This window comes from Rhopalosiphum maidis, chromosome 1 (assembly GCF_003676215.2).
Source record: "Rhopalosiphum maidis isolate BTI-1 chromosome 1, ASM367621v3, whole genome shotgun sequence".
Lineage (NCBI taxonomy): Eukaryota > Metazoa > Arthropoda > Insecta > Hemiptera > Aphididae > Rhopalosiphum > Rhopalosiphum maidis.
Genome location: NC_040877.1, coordinates 15,258,283 through 15,274,532, shown reverse-complemented (window position 1 = coordinate 15,274,532; position 16,250 = coordinate 15,258,283). Strand labels below are relative to the sequence as shown.

General features: G+C 25.5%; 1 protein-coding gene across 1 annotated transcript; it reads left to right on the top strand.

Annotated features, from left to right (window-relative positions):
- The first annotated feature begins 7,645 nt into the window (after nt 1-7,645).
- On the top strand, nt 7,646-9,945 carry LOC113549131 (putative uncharacterized protein DDB_G0282133). Its single transcript, XM_026950298.1, is given in 4 exon segments — nt 7,646-7,661; nt 7,664-7,738; nt 8,148-8,881; nt 8,955-9,945. Coding segments are annotated over 4 exon segments (1,743 nt in total). The 3' UTR covers nt 9,873-9,945.
- The last annotated feature ends 6,305 nt before the right edge of the window (nt 9,946-16,250 follow it).

Genomic DNA, 16,250 nt, shown 5'->3' with positions numbered 1-16,250 from the left:
TCGGTATAGACGCCCAAGCCAATGAGCAAAAAAAAAAAATGACTATGCATCAAGAAAAAAATGTATGTCTAAAAAACAATATTTATTTTATCCATAAAAAAAAATGATATAATTTCATTAGATAGGTACTTATAATAGTTTAATGAACTCGGTTTCAAAATATGTTTATATTTATTGCATCATATAGGTATAAGTGTACATTATAAATAATACCTACGTAGAAAATTAAAATCGAAAAACAACGATTTAAAATTTTGATATTTGATAAACAAAAATTAAAATATAATTATAGTGGAGTTGACATTTAATTTTAGCTGTAGTAAAAGATAAATTAAAACATCACATCGAATATACGGATTGTATTCAGTACATTTTATTGACAACGATAAAAGGTCATTTTATAAAATGTATATTCAAGTGACCCATTAATATTTCATGTTTTATATCAAGGACTGAAACGAAAATATACATTTATACGATCATAAATCGTATAAAAATATTAGTATTTCAAAATAATATTTCCTAGATTTAAAATTACAAAAATCAAAATTTAAATAAATATAGTACGTATTAAAGGAAAAAATGGGTAACAAGTATTATACTTATCAGTCACAGTGAAAATAAATTAATTCATCAAATTTATAATTTTTAGGTCACAGAAAGTTAAATGTATTAATAAATTAAAACAATATTCAATCAATATTTATATTTTTTAATGTTTAAATATAAATATTTGCATAAAACTAATTAAATGATAGTTTGTTACTTGGGTTAGAGTAAGGTTACCTAATACCTACAATTATATTATTTTAAATTTTGTATATGCAGTTATAAAAAAATATAAATTATAGTCATAGTCAAATATTGTTAACATTAAAAATATATTACGCAAACTTTTTTATTTTACAACAATGTCAATTTAGTATTTATGCTTAAATCAAATACCGTCTAAGTTATTATAATATACTGTTATTATACATATACTATGTGAAGTAATATGATATGATATTTAATAAAAAGCTGCTATTTATTTATAACACTATTATTATTACAATATATTTTAACAAATTAAAAAAAAATCTTTATGTTAAAATATCTTACATTTTAAATAAAAGAAAATCAAATTTAAACATAAAATATTAATCGAAGATGCTTAATGAAATAATAATATTCAATTCACAAAGTTGTCTAGTCCGAACGGTTACACATAATCTTGACTAAATAATTCTTGTAATTTATTAAAACCAAAAATATTGTTTTGACGAATAATATTGGTACCCTAAAATGTTTTATTATTATTATACGGACCAAAAATTAAACGTCATACGTGAACTTTTTGATTTTAGGTCCTTTGGTTTAATTCAATAATTTATCATCTACTGATATAATAATTCATTCCAGTCTATAGGACAGACGAGACGGTGCGGTGTCTATGATAGACATCGGTATAGACACCTCGGCGGCTCAGTCACTAGGAAAAAAAAATCAACGACTTGGCACCAAAAAAAAAAAAAAAAATGTATATATATGTATGTGTGTGTATAAAACAAATTATATTTTTTACGGCTGATAAAACAAAAATGACATTATATTTCATCAGCTATAAGTTTAATGAACTCGATTTCAAAATAAATTAAGGTGCTAGTGATATTCCTAGTGTACTCACAACAGTATTGTTATAACTATAAATCGTAATCGAATATTTATTTCGATAGACTATATTATTATACATTGTTAGTTTGAGATGGGCATTCTATTTGTATATGATCGAGTGTAACTCATATTTTTGGGATAAGTTGGTTTTCGGTTTTAGAGTTCTCATTAGATTATCACATTATCGATTATTGTTTCAATAAAAATAAGCCCCGAGTTAAGTTTGATTAATTGAGTAAAATTTATGAGGAAAACGTTACAAATGTTTTATCTCATGTTGTTGAATGTATAATTTCGTACAATGACTGGCTAACACGGAATGCGAAATTGCAGTTTTCTATTTATTTCAATATAAACCGATGTATTGCACTGTCGAATCATTAAATCATTAAGCACACGCGCTGCAATTGACCTGCAGACCTTTTGCAAAATCAGACAACAAATTCATGCTAATCTACATATGTAAATTGATCGTATTATAAATTATGTATAAATAAAAATACAAAGTGATTCAAATGCAAATCGAAAAATCAATTACCCATTTGTAAATTATTAAATAACCTAACTCGTTAATTAAATATTATCATCCTGAGAACATTACGACTAACTCGATTATTTTATACACCTTAGAATTATCAATACATGATATTTAACAAATCCAAATATGTATGACTATTTAAATTGTGCTAGGCTGTGAGTATAATGATTTATAGCTTGTACTAGGCCCTATAGGTATCTCGGTAAACCGTGTTCGTGGTTAATCCCGAATCTCGAGATATTTTGTATGATGAATATTTTAGTTTATCGAAAAACCTACATGTTATGTTATCATATTAAATAATTTTTCTATAATCTTAAATTATTTAATAGAAATAATTCAAATATATGTAAAACACAAAGGAAGTGCAAAATATTATACGTTAAAATATAATCAAATAGTCGGTACTCGTCTCATCATATCCGTAATTTTACCAACCCGCCCATTAATTTAATTATTACTTTTTTTCTACTAATCTAGGAGGTTAGTCAGGGGGTCTGCTGTCAAAATTATACTTTATTATTATATTTTATATCATAAAATAATTTATGAATTAAATGTATATGTTTATGTAATTTATAAAAATGTAATAGTTCAACGTTTGACATTTAAATAAAACAATTAAAAACATTTTCGTATTTTTTAGATAAGTAAACTAAAATTTAATCAACATTTAATATATAAATGTGGCTATTTAGTTTTAACTTTTTAGTATAGTAAGAAGAATTTATAAAAATATTAATTAAAAGAACTGAATGAGAATAAACAAAAACATAATTATATAATCTGAACTATATTACATAGATTATAAAAATGAAGAAGTTGTTCATATTATAACTTATAACTTAACAATAGTTTAATAGATTATTTAATTTTAATATGACATTTAAAATTAATAAAAACGAATTTTTAACATTTTAATAAGTAAAAAAGGTTATTTAAATCTACTTGAGAAAGTATCGGCTTAATTTTAATGCTTTAATAATGTTAATAACTAAATTATATTTTTCGTGAGTTGTTATAATTGATTTAAAATATATGACATTTAAGTATAGAATAATACTTTTGTATAAGACCTACATTATACAATGTTATTCAACAGCCAGACTCAACCATAAATCATTTTCAAAAATGCAATGATTAAAAATCTGATTTTTAAAATGTTGAAATATCACCTTGAAAATATGGTCTTTAAATTTATAATATACGAAGAAATGTAATAAAAACAAATTTTAATTAAATTCAATACTAATGATTGACTTTGGGTGCTAAATCTTGGTGAATTACCTTGCACATTAAACGTTTAAAAATACTTTTATATCAGAATAACGCAATATATTCTAATCGTTTTCTTTGTTTAGTTTGATGAATTTACCATACTAATACTTGTAACTGTATATACATTAGACATATCATTGTTTATATAACAATATCAATTTGTAAGCAGTTTAGAATTTATTTATGGTTTACGTTTATAGTTTTAACTGACTTATTAAATTTAAACGGATATTAAAAATTTCTTTCGCAATTTATATGACAATTAAATAATGTTTTAGTATACTCATACAATATAAAATATTATATATTATTAACAGATCATATTTAAATAGTTAGATTTGTATTCTTATTCTATTCAATATGCTTATTTAATATTATAAAAACAAAATTTACAATTTAGTTATAAATAAATAGTAGTTACAACTACATTTTCTAACTATAATTAGTTTAGAGAACTATACTAGGAACAAATTATCGTCTTACAAAAGTATAACTTACTATTAACATAATCGATTATTATTAAATTCAAATATTCAACATTTTAGCAAAAAATAGTTATTGCTTATTTAACAAGTGGCGATGTGAAAGTAAAAATGTTCTACATTTTTAATAATTAATGGTTTTAAAAAAAATAGTAACAATTCATTGAGCTTTTAATTAATATTAAAAATTAAAATTGAATTGGTTAAAAATAATATCAGCAGAGTTAACATTCCTTTTTACAGACCAAAGCTATGGTACCAGTGGTATTTAAATATTTTTTTCAGATAAACAATTGTACCGATGGAATTAACATTCCAAAAAGGTATAGTTAGTGGAATTTATAATCACCCAAATTGTTAGGAAGGTACGTCTTGTTTATCTCGTTTATTTCCCTTCATAATAGCACGTTTGGGCACATATATTTTTGCATACATTAATATATTATACTAAATCTGAGCCTATTAGCTTTACACAAAAGACCGCGTACAGGTTGGCTGAATAGTCTTCCAAAAATATTTAAATATATATATATATTTTTTTTAATTTCCTAATTTAATTTTGTATATTTCTAGTTTATTATTTATTAATATCACAGTATATTATAATGATCTTTTTTATTAATTAATTATTTTTTTTTTTTACACAACGCCTGTAAACTATCAAACGATAAATGGCAGACACACAACGTATTATCTGTACTAGCAGATAAATATCTATAGCTATATTTGATGCGGTATTTTTCAATAATTAAAACATGGTCTATAGATCAAACATGAAACAATAATTGAGTACTTAATATTGGATTTCATTACACAAAACTTTCGATAACTAATTACAATATTTAATGTTGTGCACTAAAGTGTTTTCACAAATGCGCTCAAACATGTTAAGAATTTTCAGGTAATTTTTTTAAACTGCGCCCAAATATGCCCACATTATGGTACATGGTACACCAATCAAATATTCAAAATATTGAAATGTATGTTAACTTCTTAATTTGAATAACTTTTATAACTACAGTAAATATTTAAATGGAAATGAATAACTACATTTTTTAACGTTTAATCAAATAGCCAATAGTTGTTTTTATGAAAAGTTAACAAAAATATTTAAAAATATATATATTGAATTTATAAAAACCCAAAAGTTATTAAATTATAATACATATTTAATTTTAAATAAAATTAGGTAACAATAAAAAAATAAGTGACAAGGAAGCACCGTTGATAGGTAGGTACACTCATTGGTCCTATATTATATTTATGGTAGAGCTTTAATTGAATATTATCATTATCATTATTTGTATAATTAATTACTAATTACAATTTTTTATAATTTCTAATTATTAATTTTTATGTGATAAAATAATAAATTAGATATTACCAAAGATAATTTTATTGGCTATCAAAATAATTATATGTTCATAGTTCGGTATAGGTAATGATAAACTTTTATTATTATTTATTGTATTATAATTGTCTTACACTATGCCACGTGTATTACTCAGGTTAATTATAGTATTAAATTTAAGCAGGAAGGAATTTGTTTAAAAAAAGATATAAAAATAAAGTAGTAAAAATAATAATTTTTTGTTATTATAAATTAAATAATTATATTTTATATTGTCCTCAACTGTACTGTAGCAGAGCAATTATTCTTACTTGATTTATAAAATCAGCAAAAATAACGATTTATTATACTGATCTTTCACTGTCAAGAATAAATAAATATTAACACACACACACACACACACACACACACACACACACACACACACACACACACACACACACACACACACATACATATATATATATGTATTTTAACGAATAATCCTTTCGATATAATATTTTATATTTCTAAACTAATCTACTTACATTCAATTACAAATCTTACAGTAAATTCCTACATATAATCAAATCATAATATTATTATGCTATTTGTTTTGTAAATTCTATGTTATTTCGTTATAATAAATGTAATACGATTGATTTATAGTTTTATATCCTGAGTGAAGCGGAGAATGTATTTATTTTATAATTGACTGTGTTTTATTTAATTTTTTGTGTCTATGTCTATGTACACATCTTATAATGGAAAAAAATTCTTCGACCTTCAACTTCAAGGGTGGTTTCTAGTAACAAATTAAATTTAGTGAATATATTAAAGATGTCAAAATGAAAATTCTCAGTACTTTCAAAAACAATAAGCAAAAACAAAAACGTGAAATTTTAAACAAAACGAGATTTTGACTTAATTGATTTTGTTTTATTGTTATATTTTAAAAATGTATGACTTTATAGACATAAAAAATGTACAATCATATTACGTTTTTATAAATATGATAAACTTTTTAATAAATAGCTACTTTTATGTTCTTTATAGGTCTTTGATTATATTAATTTTTTTCAAATAGAGTTATAAATAAACCCATTTAAAAAATTAATATTTACTTATTCATACTTGTTTTTATAGAAAATAAAATATATCAAAATACATACCGAGTAAAAATATTTTTTAAGCATTTAAAAGTTAGTATTTTAACGAAATTTATCAAAATTACGGATATTTACAAGTTATTTTATAAAATTCATAAGCATTTTAATTTGCTAAAATTACCTAAGATTTTAAAATTCTATACACGTTTCCTCATAAATGTATTTACTGGAAATTAAAAAAAATTGTGAAGTTCTAACGTATTATATAACTTCAACCGATTGTTTTCAAAAATTATTTACTGTGGAAAATTAAAACATTTATTAAACTTAAAGTTTCTATATTCAATGAAAACAATTTAAGACTATCTATACAATTTTTTGTTAATTTTAGAAATTTCAATTTTTTTTTTTATTTTTTAAATCGTTAAAAATATTTAGTCTTAGATAAAAGGTTTGAACATTTTGTACAATATTCTAGATTCTTATAGCAAAATATGAATATTAAAAATATATTGGCACATTTTTTTTAATGCTTATCACTTCATAGATAAAAAAATGTATTTTAAAACAATAAGGCTTGATAATGTAATATAATATTTCTCATAAGTTGTTCTTACTGAAATCCAAAAATCTAAAAAAATATATATAATTTTTTTTTGTATGTATCTCAAATTAAAATTCTATGAAATCAGTTATTTATAGACAGATCTTATCCGCTTGGAGCTATTTTTCGTATACAATTATATATATTAAACATATAAATAAATAATTTAATTCAACTATTATAGTGATCCACTTTATGGCACTCACTTGCCCATTTTACTTAAATAATTAAAATTAGTTTCAGTATTTGATGTACCTATATACTATAGAATCTAAAACAACCCCTAAATGTTCTATGACAAGGTTTAAGTCTAATATTTTTAAAAACTTATAGGTGTTAGTAAATCAATTTACGTAAATCTTACAACATACTCAAACTCAAACGTACAATTAATATTATTTTTAAACGTATGTTTTTTTTGCAATTTAAAACTGCCAATCAGCTATAACTGTAGATGGAAATAATATTAAAGGTAATCGTTATTTTGTGACCTGTGCATTTTTTTTATATAGATAACATGCATAAATATATAAACGCCTACCTAAAATTGTATCAAATCAAATAATATTGATTACTTATCATCACATTTGAAAAAAAATTAGTATATAACGGGGCTGCACTATTCAAAGATTATCATTCATCAGTTGTTTGATGCAAATTGAACAACTGCAAGGAACTCTCTTACCATGAAGCTTTTAGCCGTTGTCGTGATTGGATTCGTAGCCTTAGTAGGCTCAGAAGCCCGTAAGTATTATTATTAATTTAATAAATAAATTTAATTTGTTTATTTTTATAATAGCTTATAACATATAATTTGATTTTACTTTAAAAACTTAATTCATTTTTATAATATAAGCATAATATTTTTAATAAAAAGTTGATAAATATAACAATATTTTACATTTTTTTTTTTGTTTCAATTAAGTTAACAGTTATAATATAAGTCAATAGTTAACTTAGGTGAATAATTTTTTAATATATAAATTGCTTAGACATGGCATAAATTCATTTACCATATGGTACTAACGACGTTAAAATATTCATTTTATCATTGATTATAATATAATATTAGGTATACTATAATATAATTATATAGTATACTTATCAATGATAATATTAAATATATTTTTTAAATTATGTCTATTTGTTCTAGTGTCTACTCATCATCACCACAATACACATACAGAATCTGAACACAACACTCAAGGATATACAAATGAACGTTATGATCAGTACAATAGCAACTATGGTGCAAATCAATACCAACAACGCAATGGAGAATTGAACCATCAGCGCAATAACAACCAACAAAGCTCTAACGAGAGGTCTATTGACAATAAATACCAACAAAACAACCAAGGCTTGAATGAGTTCAGCGAAACTAACTGGAATACTCAAATTCCTCATCGTTCAATGAACAAGTACAGTCAAAACCAACCAATTATACAAAACAGCCAGGAAGTATTCGAAAGCGAAAACAAATGGAGTAGATCACAGGTTTCTAGAAACTTTGACCAACAAAGCCAAGAAGAACTTACCCAACAGAGATCGAACAACAAAAACCACGCAAGTCAAAATTACGGATTTTCAGTCTCTTCAGAGTCAGACTCACAAGAAGATTATGTCAAGGACCATCACAATAATGATTTATCGAACGAAATCGGACTTCAGGTCGCACAGAAAATGGTCAGATTTTTTACCATCTTTGATAAATATGCTGCTCGTAACGGAACCATCCAAACCAATCAAGCTCAAGAATCACTTGCCTTAAGAAAACACTCTCTGCCAATGGATCATCAACAATACTTTAATATCGATGAAAGCAATGTCTATGGTCTCAACTACGGTGTTGTCAAATCCATGTATTTAAACACAGAGAGGAATTGCGTAAGTATAAATTTGTATTTGAATTATACTTAATTTAAATATATCAATTATAATATTTTATACATTTGGTTAGGTCGATTTGGAATACTTCTTCAAAAATTTGTTAGTGAAGGCTAAATTTAATTCTAACAATGGATTGAAAAAATCATTCAATTTGAACATGTTCAACACTGATATGAACGTATCCACCGAATTAGAAAACCGCAACCGCAACTACGCTCATTCTCGCAACGAAAATGCTCAACTTGCCTACAAAAACAACGAAAACTCTTCTGAAAACCAATCGATCAAGGAAGCAATTGAAACCAAATACGTTCAATTATTAAACACAGAAATTGAAAGTGAAATGATCGACAACTCTTACAACGGTTTGGTCGGATGTTTAAGATCTGAAATCGAATCTACCTTTGACATGCCATTGAACAACAAACTCAACTTGGTGATGGAAAACAAAAAATCTCAACTCACTGTTTCCTTCGCTAAATCTCATTCATGGAATGACGATCAATCCAGGAATCAATACAACAGAAAGAGGTCTGTCCAGTATGTCGCTTTCCGTCAAAACCAATCTGGAAACGGTTACAAATTGAAAGTCAAGGTTGTGTTAGCTAAACAACCCACGTGGGAATCCGATATTGTTGCCCAAAAATCAAACCAACAGGTCAACATAAATAACGTGAAATTCAACGCCCAAAACATTGTTGCTAGTGCCGTCATGAAACGCGTATCACAGGAAAACGGTGTTTACAAATTCATCGTCGAAGAATCTAACATTAAATTTGAAGGCCTCAGATACGATATTGGAAAATTCGATTTACCAAATAATACTAACGAAAAATTAGCGAGGGAAATTGGACAAAATCTTCAGAAAATCATGGAAAACGGAATGAGCGCTGCTCTGCGACAACAGCTGTATCAACAACAACAAATCTGCAAACAGCGTCCAATGGATTGCAACAGCTGCGGCCGATACCAATTCAACCAACAGTAGACAAACAAATTAATTGATTGTATACATGTGATAAATAATATGTGATTTTGTTTATTCAATAGGAATTATTATAAAATAGTTATAATAAATAGAAACCTTCTTTAGTTCTAAAACAATATTATTTTATTTTGTTCTTAAAATTGAAATTTACTTATAGATACTTCCAATACTATTATAAGCTGAATTAAATAAATTGTAATGAATGAAATCAACAAACTATCATATTTCAACCACGATAAATCTCGTTTGCTGCTGTTTGGCTTGAAATATACACAAACTATACTTGATAAATTTTACGTTTGTAAAATTTTTAAATATATATGACGTATTCATATCCCATAAATTTGATCCATTAATTATATGGGTAATATTGTATGCATGTTGTATATTGTAGTAAAACAAAATAACGATTTATTAAAAATATACATTTATTCAATGAAATATATAAATATAAAATTGAACATTTTGATAATAGCATATATAATAATATTATGTATATTGTATAATTTACAATATTTGTATTTAAATTATACAATCAATATTTTTAAATATAACTAATATAAGCATACTAGATAGTTTTTCAACGTAAATTATTTCATCAATATTTTACGATTAGGACTTTAATGATTTTATATTATCTTTCTCGCCAGTCATATGCAGATATTATGCTATTTTTTTTACATCTCAATTTTTATAAGTGTTATATATAAAACACAAAATATACACACTTCTGCTATATCGTTAGCTATATCGGTTATACGAGTACTTGTCAACGTGATGACGGTGCTCTTAACTTCTTGATCGATTCTATTAGAACACAGCACGTCGACGCAGTGGCGGTCAAATGATTTTGTCATGGGAAGGGATGTAGCTCATTTTTTAATATGCACTACTATTATTGTTTAAAATATAATTTATGGTTATGCCTAAACGTATTCAACGTAAGATATGTTTTAAATAATGTATTGAAAATTAGATAAGTTGTCAATACATTAAAAAAATGTATTTCGCCATTATTTTGTTTATATCACTATTTTATTCAATCCACTAATGTTATAAATATTATCATGAGATTAATAATAATAATATTTCTTTATTACGGAAATTAATTCCAATTACAGTGTTTTTTCTATATAATTTATTAATATGTCTATAATATATAATATACGTACATTATCAGTAATTTGTATATAACAATAATAATAATAATAAAAGAACAAATAGGTATTAATATCATACATTATAATATTTAAATTTATAAAATAGAAATAAAATGAAATAAAAATGAGATATTTATTATGCTTCTATGTAAATGTATAGTGGGTTGCTAATTTTGTATGTGTTTCTTAAAACATTTACACTAAACAATACGAACATAGCGAACATACGAAGGTATACAATATAATATGCAAATATTGTCACACAAATACATTCATCATTCTCCTAAGCATCTATAATTACATGTATTTTAAGTTAGTGTGGTGCATCGAAGTCGCATGTACTATTGTACTAAGTACAAACACTGTAGCATGCCGCCGACGCCATCTTCTTTTTAACTTCCACACATGACATACACTTCCATAGCATTCTGCTACATTTTAAGTCAATCCATAAAAATAAGTAAATGCTTTAAGTCCCGAGTCTTGGTTATTAGTGTACCTACCTATAATTTTTAATCATATATTAAAATATTTTCTGTTTAAGAAAGTAGAAACCTATAGTATTATGTATATATTCAATGAAAACTATTCGTATTATTATACTCAATACAATTTACAAATACATTGTTGACTGATTATTTACAATTGTAATTAATACTAAATGTGTAAAACTTTAAACCCAATATTAAAATATGATACTTTAAATTCATTGTATTACCAATCCTCATACTAATATAAACTAATTTTTAAAATTTTAAGTTTTCTCATGAACGAGAAATATATTCCAAATCATAATCATAGTCAGCATCAATAATATTATTATATATTAGAATATATTATTCTAATATGTAATAAATAATTGTACAAATACAATACAACTTATTATTTTATAAGTGCTTCTAAAAAAATAATGTTTTAAACACAATATGTCTTTTTATACAGAAATTTGTTTTACCAAATACAACTCGCTTAAAAACGGCTTTGGCATCATCCAGGATGGCAATATCCCTGTCGATTTGGCACCCGCTATAGATTTAATTCGCCGAATGATTCTATGCGTGGAGGGCGACGATAGTGGATCGGACGCACACACGTCATAATTGACAACATTTTTTAAATTGGCATGAGTTTGCCACAAGTCGTTAATACAACACCGGACGTGGAGTTTTCCCGCAAACGAAATGTCCAACTGCCGCTCTATATATCTCTTCATTTATCACGTGATATAAATATGGCTCATAGAATAATGCTACGACGTGTGGAGAACGTCACCGGTAGATCCGACGCACACACGTCGATGGTAATAGACGAAATCTTACAAATCAACATGAATCAGCCGGGGTCGTTGTTAATACGTTGAAGATTGAGACAGTGGAGTTGGACAATAGAGAGAATATTCAACTGCCACAGCAGGTTAAAGACGTTGTAATCAGTGATGTCGTGGACTGCCCGGTGATGATGATAGAGGAGTTGGGTGTGGAAGTTGGTGATCTGGCAGGTTTTCCTGATCCGCACGTAGAGGCTGCAAATGTAAGCGTCAATCCGCTGCCCCGTAGAAGACGTTTCGGTTCTACGCCGGAAGCGGATTAAGCGCTCGGTTTACACTTCTTTTTTTGCGAGGTTTACAATTTGTTGTTCACGTTAATCGTTTTCCACATGCGCTTTTGCGATTTTTGTAATTTATTATTTTTTACATTGTTTTTGTAAGCTTATAATTTAAAAGTCACTGGATATCATGTTGTCTACAAACCCCAAAAAACACTCGGGTGGTTCATCTTATGCCTTACAATAATCTAATCGTATAACAATAATATTACATCATATTAAAATATGAAACTAAATGTATTTATTTATCTATATATTTATCTTGCAAAATGTGTAAGTGTTAATGAACTGTTTAAAAATATTTTTTATGTTATATTTTATATGTGTATTAATTTTGATATGTGACTTTATGCGAAGAAAAAATAGCTATGATGTTAAACGTCTAGAACTGTCGAAAGTCAAATGAACCTCGTCGCCGAGAATTTCGAACATTTTTTAGACGACGGTTATTGTGATGTTTTTATTACTTGCCAGCGATTACAAACGTTTATCAATGTAAACGGCTAGTAATAGGTATAATATTTAAAAACGACCATTTCGATTTGTACTATACTTTTAGGTGTTTAATTTTTTAACTATAATATTTCATATCTTTCGATTGAACTCTACATGGAAACAATTTAAAGAACACTAATAATACTTAAATTAACTTAACAAACTTTAGCTTTGTAAAGTCAGTTAGTATAATATATTATACGGTGTCGACGTCAACACACATTGCCAAATAAAATAAAATTTAAAATATCAAATACCATTTATCGTAAATAATAATAATATAGCAAAATTAGAACGTGTGAAATTTTCTCGAATTGTGATATTAGTACAATAATTATTGTTAGTAACTATACAATTTATGTAAAATTTCAAAATATATAAAAACAGTTTAAGAAAGTTATCTATTTATACATAGATTAAAAGTATTAAAATACTAACAGATAAAAATATATCAATATTATATAATTATTAATTAAATTCGTAATATTAGGTTCATTTAGAGCCGTGTTGAACATTTATGAGTTTAAAGCATGATTCACAATAATATATATTTCAGTACTTACCTATATTTAATCAATTAAACATAAAACAGGGTGATTCTTTTATCATTAAATACTCATTATTTCAAAAAGTGTTGACTTTTTTTAAAAAATTGTTAGTTTCATACTATTCTAAAATTATGTAACCTTTTAATTTTTTCACTCTTGTATAACTATATTTAAACTGTCATAAAGTAGTAGGGCCAGTTTTTTTTATGAATTTTAACGTTAAAATTATTATTTTTCATTTAATCGTTAGTGAGTTATATCTATACTCTAAGTTAGGTGTTTTGAGGTTTCCAGGTGTTTTTCCTACAGATTATTACAGCTTGTGAGGCGTAAATTAGAACGTTAGTTATTATCAATTTTATATATGACAATACGAGTACATATGTTATTAATGGTTGGATGTAGCAATTACAAGCACAAAGTCCATCACTACACTGATAGTCGATAACAATTTATTGTATACAAAAATATGTACTTCATATTATTATTTATTACCTATGTGATTATTGGTCTTCAGAAACAAAAACTATCGTAAAAAACCGTAAGCTGCCCAATTTTGAAATGCTATATCTCGCTAAAAAATTAATAATTTGAACGTTAAAGTTAATAAAAATATAACCCTTTTAATCAAGAACATTTTAAATATAGGTTGTCATTTGAAAATTAAAAGTTGATAGTGGATAAAAGGGTGAAAAATATAAAAATTTTAACGTTAACGTTAACTTTAGATACTTAGAAAAAAAATGAACATCTATTTTCAATTATTTCTATTTACTGTAACAAAAATTGAACAAGAACCTTTCATTATTATTATTTATTATTTATCTTCAAGGTTTCTAACTCGCAATTACAAATTTAATCATAAAAACACACTAAGAAAAAAAAAAAATCAAATATCTATAAATATTACAATTAATTGTCAAATTATTTTTAAAATCATAACATAACTATTAAATGCTAATATTAATATCTAATAAAAATGTAAAATCTCTACAATTCATCATTGTAGAATAAAAAAAAATCAAGAATACTGGTTATGTGTAAGAATTTCCCATTTTCCCCTCAACTTTTGTTCGATGTCCCCCGTATGATATCGCTTCAAAATATCTTTGGTAAATTCAACATTTAAAGTCGGAGCAATTGTATGCATTTTCTAATAAACTTTTTCGTATAAATTAAATAAATATACCTACCTCTAATAATTAATTAACTTCTGGTGGAACAACAGTTGTTTCGTGTGATGGTAAAAATGTGCATCTATTATACCGCAAAAATAACTAGAATACAAATATATACACCACAAAATATTGTAGGTATTTTTATTATTTTTTCACATTTGTGTATCTTTGTGACGTATATTATATTTTTAATATGGTGTTATACATTACCGTAAGTGTCGTAAGTAGTTTCAACGATAATTTTATGTTCGTTTCACATTTAGTTTTTTGTTGATCACGTCCATGTTTATTTTTTTAGAATCAATAATTTATCATTTCAATGTTTTGATTATTTTTATCAAAACCTTATTTTGATGCTTTTTGGTTTACCTTATTTTATATTTCTTACTTTTCGACTGCATTTTTATCATAAATAAATGAATGACGTTTTAACATAATTTATGCGAATATATACCTCCAAAAACCTTTTAATACCCTGTCAATATCGATTACGTGTTCTGTCATTTAATATTTTTTAAGTATAAAGCATGAATATATCATTGAAAGATAAGTGAAAAATGTAATATATTTTTTCACGATTATAATAATTATTGCTTAAACCAGAAATAAATTTAGAATTGTTATTTGAAAGCGAAAATATAAATCATCTAAATTTCCTGAAACGCGTTTTTCACGCGTCTTAGTTGACTTAAATAATTATAATTTTATTTTAAGCCTCACGTAAGTCAATTGATATTAGTGTGAATAGTGTGATATTATTTTACAACATGTGATGCGTACACAACAAAATAAACTTGACTTTTTTTTTATTTTATTATTATTATTGGGATAAACTTCGTCATGATATTATGATTACCGTGGACCACGTTGGGGTAAAAATGTTCTGACATTTTTTTTTCAAAACCTTATTTTGACGCGGTTTCGTTTACCTTATTTTAGTTTTCTTACTTTTTGACTGCATTTTTTTCGTTAACAAATGAATGACGTTTTATCATATTTTATACGAGTATTTACCTTCAAAAACCTCGTAATACGTGTCAATGTCGAATACGTGTTCTGTCGTTTAACATTTTAAAGTAAAAAACACGAATATATCATATAATCGTTTGAACTACTATATAACAAAACATATTAAATTATGAATATCAATTAACAATGTGCACACAGTAATGTTTATAGCGCATTTTTATACTTGTAATATCATTATGCTATGGTATAGACATCAGATGGGCACTTTGATAATAATAAAAATACACAATATCACATACGTATGTATCGACTACACGCCAACGCGTTATTTCGGGTAATAACGAACAAACAGCGGACGTATTATCAATGTAATAATTATTTAAAGACATAATATGCAACAATTAAAATTACAAATATGTATAA